This window comes from Antechinus flavipes, chromosome 3 (genome assembly GCF_016432865.1).
Source record: "Antechinus flavipes isolate AdamAnt ecotype Samford, QLD, Australia chromosome 3, AdamAnt_v2, whole genome shotgun sequence".
In the NCBI taxonomy this organism is placed as follows: domain Eukaryota; kingdom Metazoa; phylum Chordata; class Mammalia; order Dasyuromorphia; family Dasyuridae; genus Antechinus; species Antechinus flavipes.
The window spans coordinates 552,517,425-552,532,289 of NC_067400.1; the positions used below are offsets into that span (position 1 = coordinate 552,517,425).

The 14,865-nt window shown below is 39.2% G+C and overlaps 1 protein-coding gene across 3 annotated transcripts in view; it reads left to right on the forward strand.

Moving 5' to 3' along the window:
* The window catches only part of NUMA1 (nuclear mitotic apparatus protein 1), a 90,123-nt gene that overhangs the window by 58,359 nt on the left and 16,899 nt on the right, over nucleotides 1–14,865 (forward strand). For all 3 annotated transcript variants that reach the window (XM_051987445.1, XM_051987444.1, XM_051987446.1), the window contains exons 4-13: nucleotides 5,468–5,547; nucleotides 8,551–8,633; nucleotides 9,386–9,466; nucleotides 10,687–10,774; nucleotides 11,272–11,398; nucleotides 11,895–12,052; nucleotides 12,562–12,679; nucleotides 12,801–12,918; nucleotides 13,184–13,324; nucleotides 13,856–13,978. In XM_051987445.1, the coding sequence (XP_051843405.1) occupies nucleotides 5,468–5,547; nucleotides 8,551–8,633; nucleotides 9,386–9,466; nucleotides 10,687–10,774; nucleotides 11,272–11,398; nucleotides 11,895–12,052; nucleotides 12,562–12,679; nucleotides 12,801–12,918; nucleotides 13,184–13,324; nucleotides 13,856–13,978 (1,117 nt within the window). The remainder of the gene's footprint in view (nucleotides 1–5,467; nucleotides 5,548–8,550; nucleotides 8,634–9,385; nucleotides 9,467–10,686; nucleotides 10,775–11,271; nucleotides 11,399–11,894; nucleotides 12,053–12,561; nucleotides 12,680–12,800; nucleotides 12,919–13,183; nucleotides 13,325–13,855; nucleotides 13,979–14,865) is intronic.

Genomic DNA, 14,865 nt, shown 5'->3' on the forward strand with positions numbered 1-14,865 from the left:
AGCAATTGACAGCTCTTTCCCCCCACCCCCTCCCCCAGATGGCAGGTAGACCAATACATGTTAAATTTATATTTTCTTTCTTTTTTTAAAAAATAACTTTTTATTGCCAGAACCCATGCCAAGCTAATTTTTTACAACATTATCCCTTGCACTCACTTCTGTTCCAATTTTCCCCCTTCCTCCCTCCATCCCCTCCCCCAGATGGCAAGCAGTCCTATAGGTTAAATAGGTTGTAGTATATTCTAGATACAATATATGTGTGCAGAACCGAACAGTTCTCTTGTTGCACAGGGAGAATTGGATTCAGAAGGTATAAATAACCTGGGAAGAAAAACAAAAATGCAAGCAGTTTACATTCATTTCCCTGTGTTCTTTCTTTGGGTGTAGCTGCTTCTGTCCATCCTTGATCAATTGAAACTGAGTTAGATCTCTTTGTCAAGGAAATCCACTTCCATCAGAATACATCCTCATACAGTATTGTTGCTGAGGAATATAATGCTCTCCTGGTTCTGCTCATTTCACTCAGCATCAGTTTATATAAGTCTCTCCAATCCTCTCTGTATTCATCCTATTGGTCATTTCTTACAGAACAATAATATTCCATAGTATTCATATCACAATTTACTCAACCATTCCCCAATTGATGGGCATCCATTCATTTTCCAGCTTCTAGCTACCACAAACAGGGCTGCCACAAACATTTTGGCACATACAGGTCCCTTTCCTTTCTTTAGTATCTCTTTGGGGGCATAAGCCCAGTAGAAACATTGCTGGATCAAAGGGTATGCCCAGTTTGATAACTTTTTGAGCATAGTTCCAAATTGCTCTCCAGAATGGCTAGATGTGTTCACAATTCCACCAACAATGTATCAGTGTCCCTGTAAATTCGTATTTTCTTAGAAAATTTCTTTCAAGTCTGATTCTATGATTCTGTGAAATTTGCCCAGAGATATTTCAATGTGCCTCCCCTAAAACCTCAGTCATTTTTGATTCTTCATCTCTTCACCTGTAACTCTAGCCAAATAATTGTCAAATCCTATTGAGTCTTCTTTAAAAGTGTCTTTCCTTTACCATTTCTTGGTAAATTCTTCCACCCACATAGTCCCTGCTCAGGACATCATCACTTTGTTTCTCATTTACTGTAAGAGGTTTCTAAGTGGTCTTTTCACCTACAACCACTGCCTGTTTTATAATACAATCTATATGTTTATGTCAGGCTAATCTTAAATGCTGGTTCCATCATATCATTTTCCTTATGAAAATTCTTCCTAATCCATCTAGGCTCTTTTTTTCCTCAACTTCCTCTCCAAATCCTATTCAGTCTTTCAGTATATAGGTCAAGACTTACTTAAATCCTCTAAATGGCTTCAGCCCATATAAATTCCCTCGCGCTCCCCCCCCACACCCCTTCCCTGAATGCCTAAAGTACTTACTTTATTTATATACTACTTCTCCCAGTTAGCACTGTACTATGTATGTACATGGGTAGATATTCAGCAGGTACTTAATGGATTAATGAATAAATGAAGAGAGACTGTAGTTTAATGTTTTTTGTTGTTGTTTTTTAATCACTTTTGTTCCATCTTTATTGTCATGTTAAGTTTTCTTCGGGATCTTTGCTTAGGGATGAGGCTATACTGGGACTGTTTGTAACTAAGTGATGATGCTCTAAGTCTCCAAAGTAGAGGGATAGTACTAGTAGATATATCTCTATTCAGACTGGATAACCTTTGCAGACTGGGACATAGCAGGTGGGAGCAGAGAGTCAATATAATTCTCTGAAGAACTACCTTCTGGAAGGAAGCTAGAAAGGAACCTCCTAAAGTTTTGCCTAGAACTCTGAGTTCAGGTTGTAGAGGAAGAAAAACTAATATAATTTTGTTAGTAGGTCATAGTTGTAAACAGTATCCTTCTGGAAATAGACCTTTCTCTTTGGCTGAATAATGTCTACCTCTGTTATTGAATCCTGCTTAGAGGAAAACATGAGTAAAAGAGCAGGAGAAAGAAATTATTTAAAGTTGATTAAATAAACAGATGGTTAGGGCAAAAATTGAAGTGTACACCTGAGCACAATCTTTTAACCAATTGCTTATATGTATATGTTATAGGTGGGACATGTATGTACATAGCATCCTACTAGAAAGTCTTTCACAGGCCCTGTAATGTAAGGAAGAAATTTTAGGGATAATCTGTTCTAACTCCTCTTTATGAAGAATTAAATTAGGAAGCTGAGAACCCCACCATTGAACATGAGGAAAAATGAAAACGGGTACTAAGGAAAGAGGCTCACTGGGGTTATGCCAAAGGAACAGCAAAGACTTAATGTGGAGAAAGGAGACCCAAAAGAACAAATACAGGTTGACTAATTATATAGAAGATGAGGACAAAATAATAGCCAGAAAATCCATGTTGAAGCTTAAAAATGATTGAAAAAAATCAGGAACATACTAGGTTCTACCAGTGAAAGCAGTGTGAACATCCACTTTTTGTAGTGGAGCTAATCTATAAATTGACATATATAATTTATAATTTCTGTTTTGGTTTTTCATTTTGAAAACTCATCATTCTTTTGTTTTGCCCTTGTTTATATATTTGTTACCTGTACTTGTCAATGGAAATTAAGATAATTTTTGTTGTTAAAGAATATGGGGAAAACGTGATCATTATCTTTTAACCAAAATTATAAAAAAGGGATTAAATGTATTCTTCTTAGCCTTGGAAATTTCTCAAGCAGAGTCAAGGTGTTGCAAAGGGAATTTCTCTTCAATTACAATTTGGACTTGCTAACTTCGGAGATCTTTTCCATTTGTGAGACAGTAAGAAGTCATAAGGGAAAGAATTGTAGGAATTAAGCAGGGCTTGTTCTTGGGTGGAAAGAGCTTATTCATTGTGTGAAAGCTCACAATCTAAGGAAGGATCAACGTTGGATCTGCCTTAACTGGAATTCAATCTTTGCTACTTCTTGGGATGACAAGTTAGAACCATATTTTTAAAACAGTAAGGTGACAAAGAAGACAGCTTTGAGATGTTTATTGTGGCTAAAGCAGTGAAGATTGATTGCCAAGCTCTGCCAAAGGACTAAAGCAATGAGAGTTAACCAATCACATTTTCTTTCCCCTTTGTTCATAGTGTAGCCTAGTCCGGGTTTGCCAGCCAATCAGCATGCCTTGAGCACTGTGCTAGGCATGGTAGAGAATACCAAGATCCATAAGATGATCTCTGCTTGCCAGGAGCTTATTACAATCTAAGATACATTAAATTGTTAGACATGGTTTAAGTAGTAAACTTTGTAGCTGTGATTATGATATATAGTAGTTGTAAAGATCAAAAATATGACTAGGACTCATACTAGAGATTTCCTGGAAGAAGTAGTCCTTGAAGGATGGTCAGTCTTTAAATGGAAGGAGAGAGAGAATGGAAGTCTTTAAATTAAGTTGGGGCAGGTAAAAGTGCAGAAGTCATTAAAGCAGGGAAAAGAAGGAATTTTAAAGCCAAACTTTTGTTCCTTTTTTCCCCCGTTGCTATCAGCAAAGCTGTTGATGTTTACTCTGATTTGAGAGCTCCCCTTCCTGCTTTCCTCTCCATCTTGGTTGGCTTTATTCCTGTTTTATGCGGCCTACTGGACAAATACCAGAGAGAGTAAGAGAATAATTATTCTCATACTCAAATTTTGGTAAAACATGTAACTGGCATTTTCACAGATTCTGTTTGCCTTCAGATTTGTTTAGTGGTGAATTCTCCCCTCTCTTTCCAGAGCACCTCTTATCTTTTTTTCTCTATATACTTCTTTCCATTTCTCCAGAATCTTGAAAATTGCAAACAAACCATGATCACTACAAATGTACTATTTATAAGGCTCAGGTTTGGGGTTGGCAGAAATATAAGGGTTTGATAAAAGCAGTTTCCTCAGAGAGATTAAAGTCTAGTAAGATACCAATTCAGATAATCATAATATACAACATAGGAGTAGTAATCCTAAGAGCATGAGAAAGCAAAGATCCAAAGGACAAAAACTTAAGTGTTTTGAGAAGATCTTCCTGGAATAGGTGATATTTGAGTTAGTTTTTAAAAGATTTATAGGAAATTTAATAGGTAAAGAGCAAGACAAAGAACATTCAGGACACAGGCACAGTGTACATGAAGTCGTGAAAGGGCAAATATTTGGGAAGGCAGAGAATTGCCCACTTTGAATAAATTTTAGAGTAACTGATATAAGACTGATAGAAACAATGGCTTCATATCATAAATGAGTCTCTGAAAATTTTTATTATGGGCAATAGTGAACCACTGAAGACTTTTGAGCAAAGAACTTCGTTAAGTACAGTTAAGTAGTAGTCTACTGAGTTTTTCCATATTGGGAGATAGACATGTGGCCTCAGCCTTCTCCAGATCATAAAAATGTCTTAAAGATTTGTCTGGTACATAACCTTTGATCCAGCAGTGTCACTATTAGGTCTGTATCCCAAAGAAATCATAAAAGGGCGAAAAGGACCCACATGTGTCAAAATGTTTGTAGCAGCCTTTTTTATAGTGTCAGGAAAGTGGAAATTGAGTGGATGCCCATCAGAGGGAATAGTAGCTGAATAAGTTATGGTATATTAATGTAATGGAATATTATTATTCTATAAGAAATGGTGAAAAGGATGCTTTAAGAAAAGCTTGGAAAGATTTTCATGAACTGCTGCTGAGTGAAAGAAGCAGAATCAAGAAAACAATAATATTATTAATGGTCAACTGTAATGGACTTGACAATTCCATTAGATGGGATGAAAAATGCCAACCACATCCAGAGAGAGAACTATGGAGACGGAATATGGATTGAAACATAGCATTTTCACCTTTTTTCTTTTATTTATTTTTCTTTCAGATGGTTTTTCCCCTTAGATTTTTCTTGCACAATATGACAAATATAGAAATATGTTTAAAAGAAATGTATATATTTAACCTATCTTAGATTACTTGCTATCTTCTGGAGGGGAAAGATAAGGGAGGAAGAGAGAAAATTTTAGAACAAAGTCTTACAAAAGTGAACATTGAAAACTATCTTTACATATATTTGGAAAATAAAATATTATTAAAAATAGAATGTAAAAAAAAAGAACTCTATCTGGAAGGAACCTTAGGAGAGTATCTAACTTAGCTCCAAAAGCACTTTGACTCTCTAACCATCCTTAAAGACTTGCTTTTCGACCTCTCCTTGAAGAACTCCCAGTGGTGGAGAACTCATTGCCCCATCCCTCATTCTTCCTTTTTTATGTAGAAGCAAACCTTAGATGTGTATGGTAAGAAGTCTGTGAATGGTAGGTAAACTGTTTCTTATTCTGTTTTCCAGAGACAAGTATAGGGATTGCCTACCCTACCTGTGTGATTTTAGGCCTCAGGCAGAGCAAGATTTGGGGGATTCGTTTGGGGATGGAATGAAGCAGTTTACTAAGCACCTTTGTCTTAATTTTTCCTTTCTCTCTAGACATGGCACTGAAGAGGGGCAACAGATCCTGCAGCAGCCTCTGCTGGACAGATTCACCTTCATCTCCAACTTTCTGCAGAGTAAGAATCGTTCCCATCTTCTTGGAGGAGGAATTTCATTTTCCTATCCTTGAGGACCAGGAAGCTAGAAGGGGAGATTGCAGGGGACTTTGGAGAAAAGAGAAGGCCTGGTCTCATTTATAGGGGGAATAAATAAAACAGAGCTAGCTATGTCCCCACAACTGCCCCTGATATGTTGGTGTGATGGCTAAAGAGAATCTTGTGTTTTGTCAATCTGTTTGAGGCAGCATAGCATACCATGCCTAGCTTTTCTTCCCTCAGCTTGAAGAGGGAGTGGGGAATTAAAGACTGATATCCTTCTTTCTTTGGATATAAAAACTGCAGAATCTTGAACATAGTGCTCCTATTTTACCTCCTGAACTCCACTTTCTTTTCATCTATAAAAGAGTGGGGTGGGGAGAAGGGGTATCTCCCTTTTCTTACATGATTGTGGGAAAGTGAATTGGAACAAATAAAAATTTTGAAAAAGTAAAAACAGTAAGATAAGTCTCATTTCTGTAGTACCTTTAAGGCACAACAATGTTCTTCACAACTACTCTGTGGAGAATAGGTAGTGCATATTGTAATTCGAGTTTTGTAGCAAATGTAGGTTCAGAAATATTACCCAGTTTGCCCTGGAGTCACAGGCCAGTAATTATCAGAGTTAAATCCAATCCAAAACATGTGACTCCAGAGCCAAGCACTTTCCATGACATCACATTGTTTCTACTGATTCAGGTCAATTCAGTTCAATTGAATTTATTCACTAAATTCATTATACTAAATATACTTTTATTAAGTGCTTACTATATATAAGGTGCTGTGCTAGGTCCTGGAGGTAGAAAAACAAGAACTTATCAATCCCTGCACTCCCTCAAAGCCTCAGGACAATCTAGAAAGGTTCAGCCTGTACTCATTTGAAGAGAAAGAGATGACTAGTACTTGGGGGTGGGAAGGTATCAAAGAAAGTAACTCCCAAGAAGGGCTTGGAAGGAAGCAGAAGATATGGAGGGCAGAGAGCTTCCTGGCAGGGAAATGGGAAATGGGGTCTCATGTACTAAGAGCATCTACTGTTCCTGCTTGGTTGGAAGATAACTAATGTGAATAAGGCCAGGTTGTGGAAAGGCTTTGGTGCCAGGCCAAGGCATTGCTAATTATCCTAGTGACAATGAGGAGACACTGAAGATCTTTGAACAGCAGAGTGACAGGACTGTAGTCTTTTCAGAAGATAATTTGTCAACTGTGGTAAGAATCATTTGAAGTGGAAAGCATCTAAGCAGAAAAAATATGAATTTGTTACTGTAGTCCAGAAGAGGTATTAATGCTTTTGGCTAGTGTTTGGCCATTGTCATGCAGAAAAAGCAGTGAATGGGAGATGAGGCAGTAGAATTGAAAAAAGGTTGCAATTGTTTGTAGAAAAGGCAAGTTTGGGAAGTTGAAGAATTTGTTCTGTTTTAGACATGTTCATGTTTCAGCTGTCAATGGATCTCCATTAGGAGTTATCTAGTTAACAACTGAAAATTAAAGACTAGAGTTAAGAAAGATAATAAAGCAGTATATGTGGATTAGGAAATCATCTGTTTAGAGAGCTCATTAAACCTTTAACTGCCCAAGATAATCTGGGAAAAGAATACTGAAAGGAAGAATGTCCAGATTCTTAGGAGATACCCACTGTACAATGATGGGAGATGGTTGATGATCCAACAGAGATGACCATAAAAAATGGCTTGAGAAGATAGAAAAACTAGGAAAGAACAATGCCACAAAAACAAAAGGAAAAGAAAATGTACTGGAGGAGAGAGGATACTTGATGGTGTCAAGCTGCAAAGAGGTCATGAATAGAATGGGTGATTGAGAAAAAACTACTTGATTTTTCTATGAAGAGATTTTTGGTAATCTTGAAAAGAAAGCAGTCCTATTTGTGCAAGTGACTTTTGAGAAGTGAATGGGTGAAAAATACTAGCTATTAATAAGGAAATGGACAAGAAGACAGTGTAGACATTGTTTTCAAGGATTTAAGCAATGAAAGGGAAAGAAGATATAGAATTTTAACTTTAGAGGATAGGTTCAAATGATTTTTTTTTTGTGAACAAAGCTATTAGATAGGCAAAGGTTCAAAATAAAAAAGAGAGAGAGAAAGGTCTAGTGGAGCAAGCTAGGAATGGATTTCAGGGTAGAGTACAGGTTAACCTCAATAAAGAGAAAGACCACCTTGTTCTCAGAGATACAGAATAAAAAAAAGAAGAGATGGATGGTAACATAAAAGAGTTTTGAGTGTGGAGTTAGATTTTAGGACTTTTCTAAAATCCTGGCCAGATAAGAATTCATAACCTGTTACGTTGTGACATTATAATCTGTCTCTATAGAAGTCTTAGATTGCTTTTATAGCAATAAGTAGGTAGGACTATTCCAGGCTAAAGTAGACGTTATCACTCTATTCTCCTCTTTGTCTTTCTCTCTTCCCCTGAATTTATCTTTCCTAACTAACCCTGCAACTTCAAGTAGCGAAAGATCAGTGTTGTAAGACAGACATAGGTGTCTTTGGTACTCTGTTTACCAGTCTGTCAGCCAATTGGTATTGGCTGGCAAATGACTTTCAGGGATATCATGCTTGGAGTCACTAAAAAAATCAAAGGTCAAGCAGAATAGACAGTTTGCTGAGATACAATATGCTCACATGTTAGCTAGGAGTTGGGCAGAGAGGAATACCTTGGGATATGACTTTTTATTAAATATAAGATAGAACACTGGTGTTAGGGTCAAAAGATGTGGGATAAAGCTGTTGTTATAAATGCACATGGTTTTAATTTTACTCCCTCTAATGTGGAGATGGATTTCTTTTTTTCAATGTCAAATATAGTACATAATGATTCATAGCTTCTAGCAGATGATAACACTTAAGGGGCAAAATTTTCATGTCTCCTAAAGGTCTAGAAATTTACTTTGATTATGGCTAGCATATTTTTTAGGCAGCATTTAGAGTATATTCACTTCTGCCTTTTTCCTGCCTTTTTGTCATTGTAGAGAACCGCAAGCATCAAACCTCCACAGAGAGCCTCGTGTCTGTGCAGAAGCTGGAAGATGGAGAGGAGTTGGAGTTGGCCAAGGTAACTAATGGTGCATGTACCTGGGGAGGAGGGTGTGTAATGCAGGAGAGAACCTCATAGCCTGTAGTCCTGTATATAGAGATGTGATTCTCTGTTCTCATAAATTAACAAAGCCTGTACATCTTCCTGCCTTGACTAGTTTAGACATTTATCTGCTCAAAGAAGTTGGAATAGACACAGCAGCTTCTGTCTTTTCCCCATAATCTGTGAATTCTCCTTTCAGTTCAGGGATTCTGTTAACTTGTCCCTGTGTCAGAGGCATCTGCAGAATAGAAGATGGGAAGGAGCCAGCAGGTGGATCTTGTTTGAGAAATAGGGCAGTGTTGTCTTCTAGCTTTAATTTAGGTTTATCTCCTATCTAGGCTCTCAGTTTGTTAGGCTTTAATTATATGGTTCTATGCAGCATGCCTCATACCTCTTCCTCACAACCCTAGACCTGAAATTATCTGGACATGTGATATCTGCTAACACAGGATCTTTTCCATTGTAGATACTTCAGCATCATAGGTGTTCAGTCAGTGTTTGCTGACCCATGAGTGCCCTGTTGTCCATCACATAGGCTGAGGAATATAGAACAAAACTCTTAGTCTCAAAAGTTCCTACACTTTAGTTCCAATAAGGCAGTCAGATACACAGACAGTACCACTGGGTGTTGGTATAATTATAGTATATAAATGGATATACAGACCCGAGTTGGGAGCATTGGAGAAGGGAAAGAGTGACTTAAAATTTGTCTTCATAATTGATTCTAGGTGATCATGTTACTCTTATACCATTCCACCATGAGTTCCAAAAGCCTGAGGGATTGGAACCAGTTTGACTACAAAATCCAGGTAAGTCCTTGCTTTTCCACACACGAAACTGGCCTTGATATGTGGAGTCTTTGGCTTCATAATTAGTTTTCCCCATTTTAAAATTTTAATCTTTTCTCCTGGAGCATGGGGTAATGACCCCATGACTTCCTTCTTACATTATTCTGTTGCTTTGGAGCTGTTGTTGCCATTCCTTTTTTTTTGTACTGTTGGCCTTCTGGCCTCATTTGGGATGGAATGAATGGACATAGTCTCAGAGCAGGTTTCTGACATAGTCCATCATCGGGTGCCATCCTAACCTCCTAATTTTACCTCTATTATTCCCCCACAAATCATCTTCTCAGCTGAATTGACCTACTTTCTATCTCTATAAATACACATGCTTCCTATCCTCAGTCCCATTATTTTTTTTTCTCAGTCCCATTATTTATAATTTTTTCCTTTGTCTAAAATGGTCTCTATCCTGCTTTGCCTTTTGAATTCCTATCTACCCACCCTTTGTATCCTTATTAAAATGCCTTCTCTGATTTCTATCCCCCATGTCTTATTCGACAACTGTTTGCCCACTGGGACCTCATGTGCAGATCCTCTCCTCTTTTCTCCTCTAGTTCAAAGAAACTTTAATTTTTTTCTCCTGGATTCCTTTGAAAGAATGGATGAATGGAATGAATGGGAAAATAAAAGAAATGCTTACTATATGCTCAGCACTGTGCTAAAACATCAGGGATACAAATACAAAAGTTAAAATAGTCCTTGCCCTATAGGAGCTTTAATTCTAAGGAGGGGAACAATACATATAGACAAGTGTTAGCCAGAAAGGAACACTTTGGTCTAGTGGGAACTCTAGGGGAATCAATTGATACCCCTTTCCCCCACTTTCTCCCCCACCCCCAATCTAGGAACAATAATGTAGTTTAGCTTCTCACAGTTCCATACCTTTAGGGAGAGAGAAGGAAAGAGTCAGAGGTTGACCAAGAGGCCCATAAAAAGGAGACTAAAAAGCACAGATATTTTAGAGTGCAGCAAAACTTGGTGCTTTGCTTCCCTGAAATCATTACACAAGAGAGGAATCCAATCAGGAAAAGCAGATTACCTGAAGTTTGAAGTAAACTGAGTCTCAGGCTACCTCTTCAACAGGAAATGGGGAAAGGAAAAAAATTAAAGGTAGTTGCAGGCCTATTTGTATTCGCCACACTTTGGATATACATTCTCTTTCTGTTCCATCTCTATCTTTTCTCCAGTCGGAGTTGGCTGCTATCCTTAAATTTGTGCTGGATCATGAAGATGGGCTGAGTCTGAATGACAACTTAAAGAGTTTCCTACAAAAAGGTAATAAGCAAGCTTTGATCTGCAGGCTTGAAGGGAATCCATATTTTGCCAAAGCCACAAACCAGGATTTCTTAAGTCTTCGCTTCTGCTTTTTCCTCAGAGTTTTAGAGAGATATCCATGCAATTCATACAGCTTTTCAGTCCCAAAGGCTCTTTTGCTTCTTTGTCTCAGCAACAATTTAAATAGTTTTTGGCTCATTGTTTTATCCATTGAAGTATGTCCCTAATATCCAGTTCATTGCCTCCATTAGTCCTGCCCCAAGATTTACCTCTATTCCCCTTCAGTCAGTTCACATCTTAGTAACTAAGAAATTGAGATCAACCCCTGTGTTTGAATTGGTTTAAAGATTTTATTCTCCCTGATGGCAAAACCCCAAGTTGTTCTTTGTGTTTTGTGTTTGGTGAATTAATATTGTCCTTTCTGGGTCACAAACAGGTTGGTCCTTTGAACCAACCTAGTCTTTCATTAACTTTTTTTTTTTTGTTTCCTCATTCAGCTCCTCTCCCTTCCAGTAGTCCCAGCACTAGCTCTGATGAGTTTTCCCCAGTGCCTTCCCAACAAGCCAAGAAAGAAGTTCGATTCTTGGAACTTCAAAAGATTGGCTCTTCATCAGGCCTAAACAAGTGAGTCCTGGAGCATTTTATTTTCACTTAGTTCTAACTGGTATCTTTGTATCCCAGAAATCGAGCCATTAATTGATCCAAGAACCCTCTTCTTTTAACAATAATGGAATATTTTGGTGCTCACTGAGCAAAGTCATATAATCTCTTTGACTCAGTTTCAGCCAGAGAACTGAATACAGGAACATATCAGGGGCAAAAACTGAATGGGTGAATGATTGGTCATAAATAAACTCTTCTTTCCTAGAAATGTAACTGAATTTGCCACAGTTTTCTTCCTCCTGAGATCTGTGTGGGAGTTTTCTTCCCATTCCATAAAGACAATAAGAAACAGAAAATGAGATTTGCCTCAGGGTCATTCTAAGACCAGAACCTAGGTGCCCAGAGTCATATTTTGGCATTTGATGTACTTAGTCACTGCCTTTCCTGTGATGTGGATGGTTCCTCCATCCTTGACATCTGATGTTCTGATTTGGGGTTCCTGGGATCTCTTTCTCAGCTTTTTGTCAGGGTCTCCTGCTTCTCCAATGGGTGATATTCTTCAGACGCCCCAGTTCCAAATGAGACGGTTGAAGAAACAGTTGGCAGATGAACGGGCCAGCCGTGATGAGTTGGAGTTGGAGTTAACTAAAAGCTGTCAGCTTTTGGCTGAGAAGGGTGAGTAGCTAAACAAGCAAATACCACCAGCCTATCATCTCCCTTCACAGAGGGCTGCTCCGTTGGGTTCCTTCCCTGAGGGAGTACTGGGCTTACCTAAGAAGTGTCCCCTCAGCATACTCTTCATCTCTCCCCACAATCAGGCCATCTCCTCCCCTCGGCTGTCCCCAGCTCTCTGGGTTCGTGCAGAGAAGAGGGCAGGTGAGCCACGGGGCTTTGACTTTTTTGGAGGTCGGTCCTGTGACTTTGGCTATCTAGTCTCTACCAGATTGTGGGAAGTAGCCCAGTTGAGAGAGTGGTGAGGTTGGTTTCCTGGGAGGGCCCCTCTTCCTGTCCTTTCTCCTCATCCACTATTTCCCTATTTTCAGTTGGACTTTAGACTAAATACCCTCTAGCCACTCCCACTTCTACCCCTCCCCTAACATACATCTTCCTTTGTGGTATTAAGAATTGCCCCATTTGGGTTCCTGCCTCTGAGCATCTCTTCTTGCCTCCTCCAATCCTGGCAGACACACAGATCTCCATGATGCAGCAACGTATTGATCGCTTGGCTCTCCTAAATGAGAAACAGGCCACAGGATCCATGGAGTCAAAAGAGCTAGAAGAATTGCGTGGCAAAAATGAGAGGTAATCTCCTTCCCTTGATCTCCTCCTTCCAGCTACATCCAGCTTCCTCTGGACCACAATCTGGCAGTCAGAGGTAGGAAATGAACTCAACTGCCCACTCACTGCTCTCCTCTTTTTCTAGTCTGAGCATACGATTACATGAAGCCTTGAAACAGTGCCAGGACTTGAAGACTGAGAAGAGCCAGATGGAACGCAAGATTGACCAGCTATCTGAGGAGAATGGGGATCTTTCTTTCAAGGTGTGTCAATTTTGGGTGTTGTGCTATGTTAGTGATGGGACACAAGGGAGCTTGTGCTTGTTTCCAGTCTCCTATAATTGTTTGCTACTTAAGTTCTAGAAAGTATGGGATCTGAAGCAGGGATGTGGTTGGTGGTAATATGTTTCCTTTTCTTAACTTTATGTGCAAGTGGAAGTGTTCTGGTCCTGAAGGGGGACTGGATCAGGAAGAGAAATGGCTAACCTAGGTCCTAGGACATTTAGGAAGTTCTTTTTATCTATCTTAGCTTCGAGATTTTGCCAGCCATCTGCTACAACTACAGGAGGCTCTCAATGATCAGACAGAAGAACACAACAGCTCCACAAAGGAATGGAGAGAGAAGCAAACTTACCTGGAAACAGAACTCGATACCACTCTACAAGACAAGGTAATACCATCATTTTAGGGGAGTAACAATGTTGCCCTGAGAAGTAAGATCCAAGAACTTTGCCCAAGATCCTTTCCCAGGAATCTGATGAAAACCCAGTACATCCCTAGTTGAATTTACCAGCTGTCTTCTTCTGGGCTTTTAATTTCTCTTTTAATTTTAAGCAGGAATCAGAATGAGTCCTATAATGTGATTTGAGAAAAAATAAAGAACCTGAGGTTATTGAGCTTTTTTCACTTAGAAGTATTGATAGGTGGTCAGGACAAGTAGTCTGAGGAGAAGGGTAGGCTGTGAACAGAACTTCAGAGCTAGTGTTCTGGAGTAATAGCTCTTAGCATGGAAGAAATTGGCTGGGCTCACCTTAGCTCTAACTTTCTAAGATATTTCTCCCAGGTTTACCAGCTGAATTTTGTTTCCAGGTCTGTCATATAAACAGTTTTATATGATGATTGACCTTTGACTTTGACTATTCAGTTATGGGGCTAAAAAACCTGAACGTCAATGTCTTTGTTCATTTTGGTTCTTTCATAGAAATGCCTTGAAGAGAAGAATGAAATCCTCCAGGGAAAAATCTCACAGTTGGAAGAGCAGCTGGCACAGGTTGGGAAGAATCCTTCCCAAGAGAAGGGAGAGGTGTTGGGCGACATCTTGCAGGTAGAGAGATGGTGACGTGGCATCAGGACAAGATCTTTATTTTGGACTTATCCCCTTGACTTTTAGATCTTAGCAGTGTGGTTGGGACTGAACTGAAGGCAGTTCAATTGTCTGTTTCTCTGCTGCCCAGAAAGGGAACCTAGAGAAGGATACTCACAGCCCCTAACAACTCACAGTTTCCGCTTTTGTTAATGGCTGCCTCTCCAAATGTTTATGTAGACTACTCTGGAAGAAGGGTTCTAAAAAAGAAAGAGATGACATGGTATAGAAAAAAGCATTGGGTTTGGGTTCAGGAAATCTAAAGAGGTATCCCAGATCAGCAGTTTACTTGATGTGAAATCTTGGGTGATTTGGTTCATTTTTCTTTGTCTGTTTAAAATAGGGGTAATTATCCTTTCCCTATTCCATGGAGTTGTTCTGTGGCTCAGGAGTAATGAATGTAAACTGCATATTATCCTTCACAGCTGATGAGACCCAACTCCTATAATAAACCTTGGTGAGATGGGAGGGTCCTTGAGCTATAGAGCTCTTTGCTGCAATAGGCTAGGCCAATGAGATGTCTATACCAAGTTCATCTTTAATTTGGTGACCCCCTAAAGAATTGGAGTACAGGGGCTGCAGGAGGCATATCAGGTTGCAGAAAGGAGGGGCAAACCAGACTAGGCTTGAAATGGAGCAGTTGAAAATTCCCTGTGTCTGTCAGGGTGAATTCATGCTCATTAATAGTTCTTGTAACTCCCAGCATAGTGGGGCTGAGACCCCATCATTTTTTGGGTTTTTTGTTTGTTTTAAACAAACACAAACTGTTGAGAGGAATAAGATGTCATCCATTTCCCCACCTTTCCATTCCTTTGAGATAGGATGGATGGCCAACACCTAATGTGTGT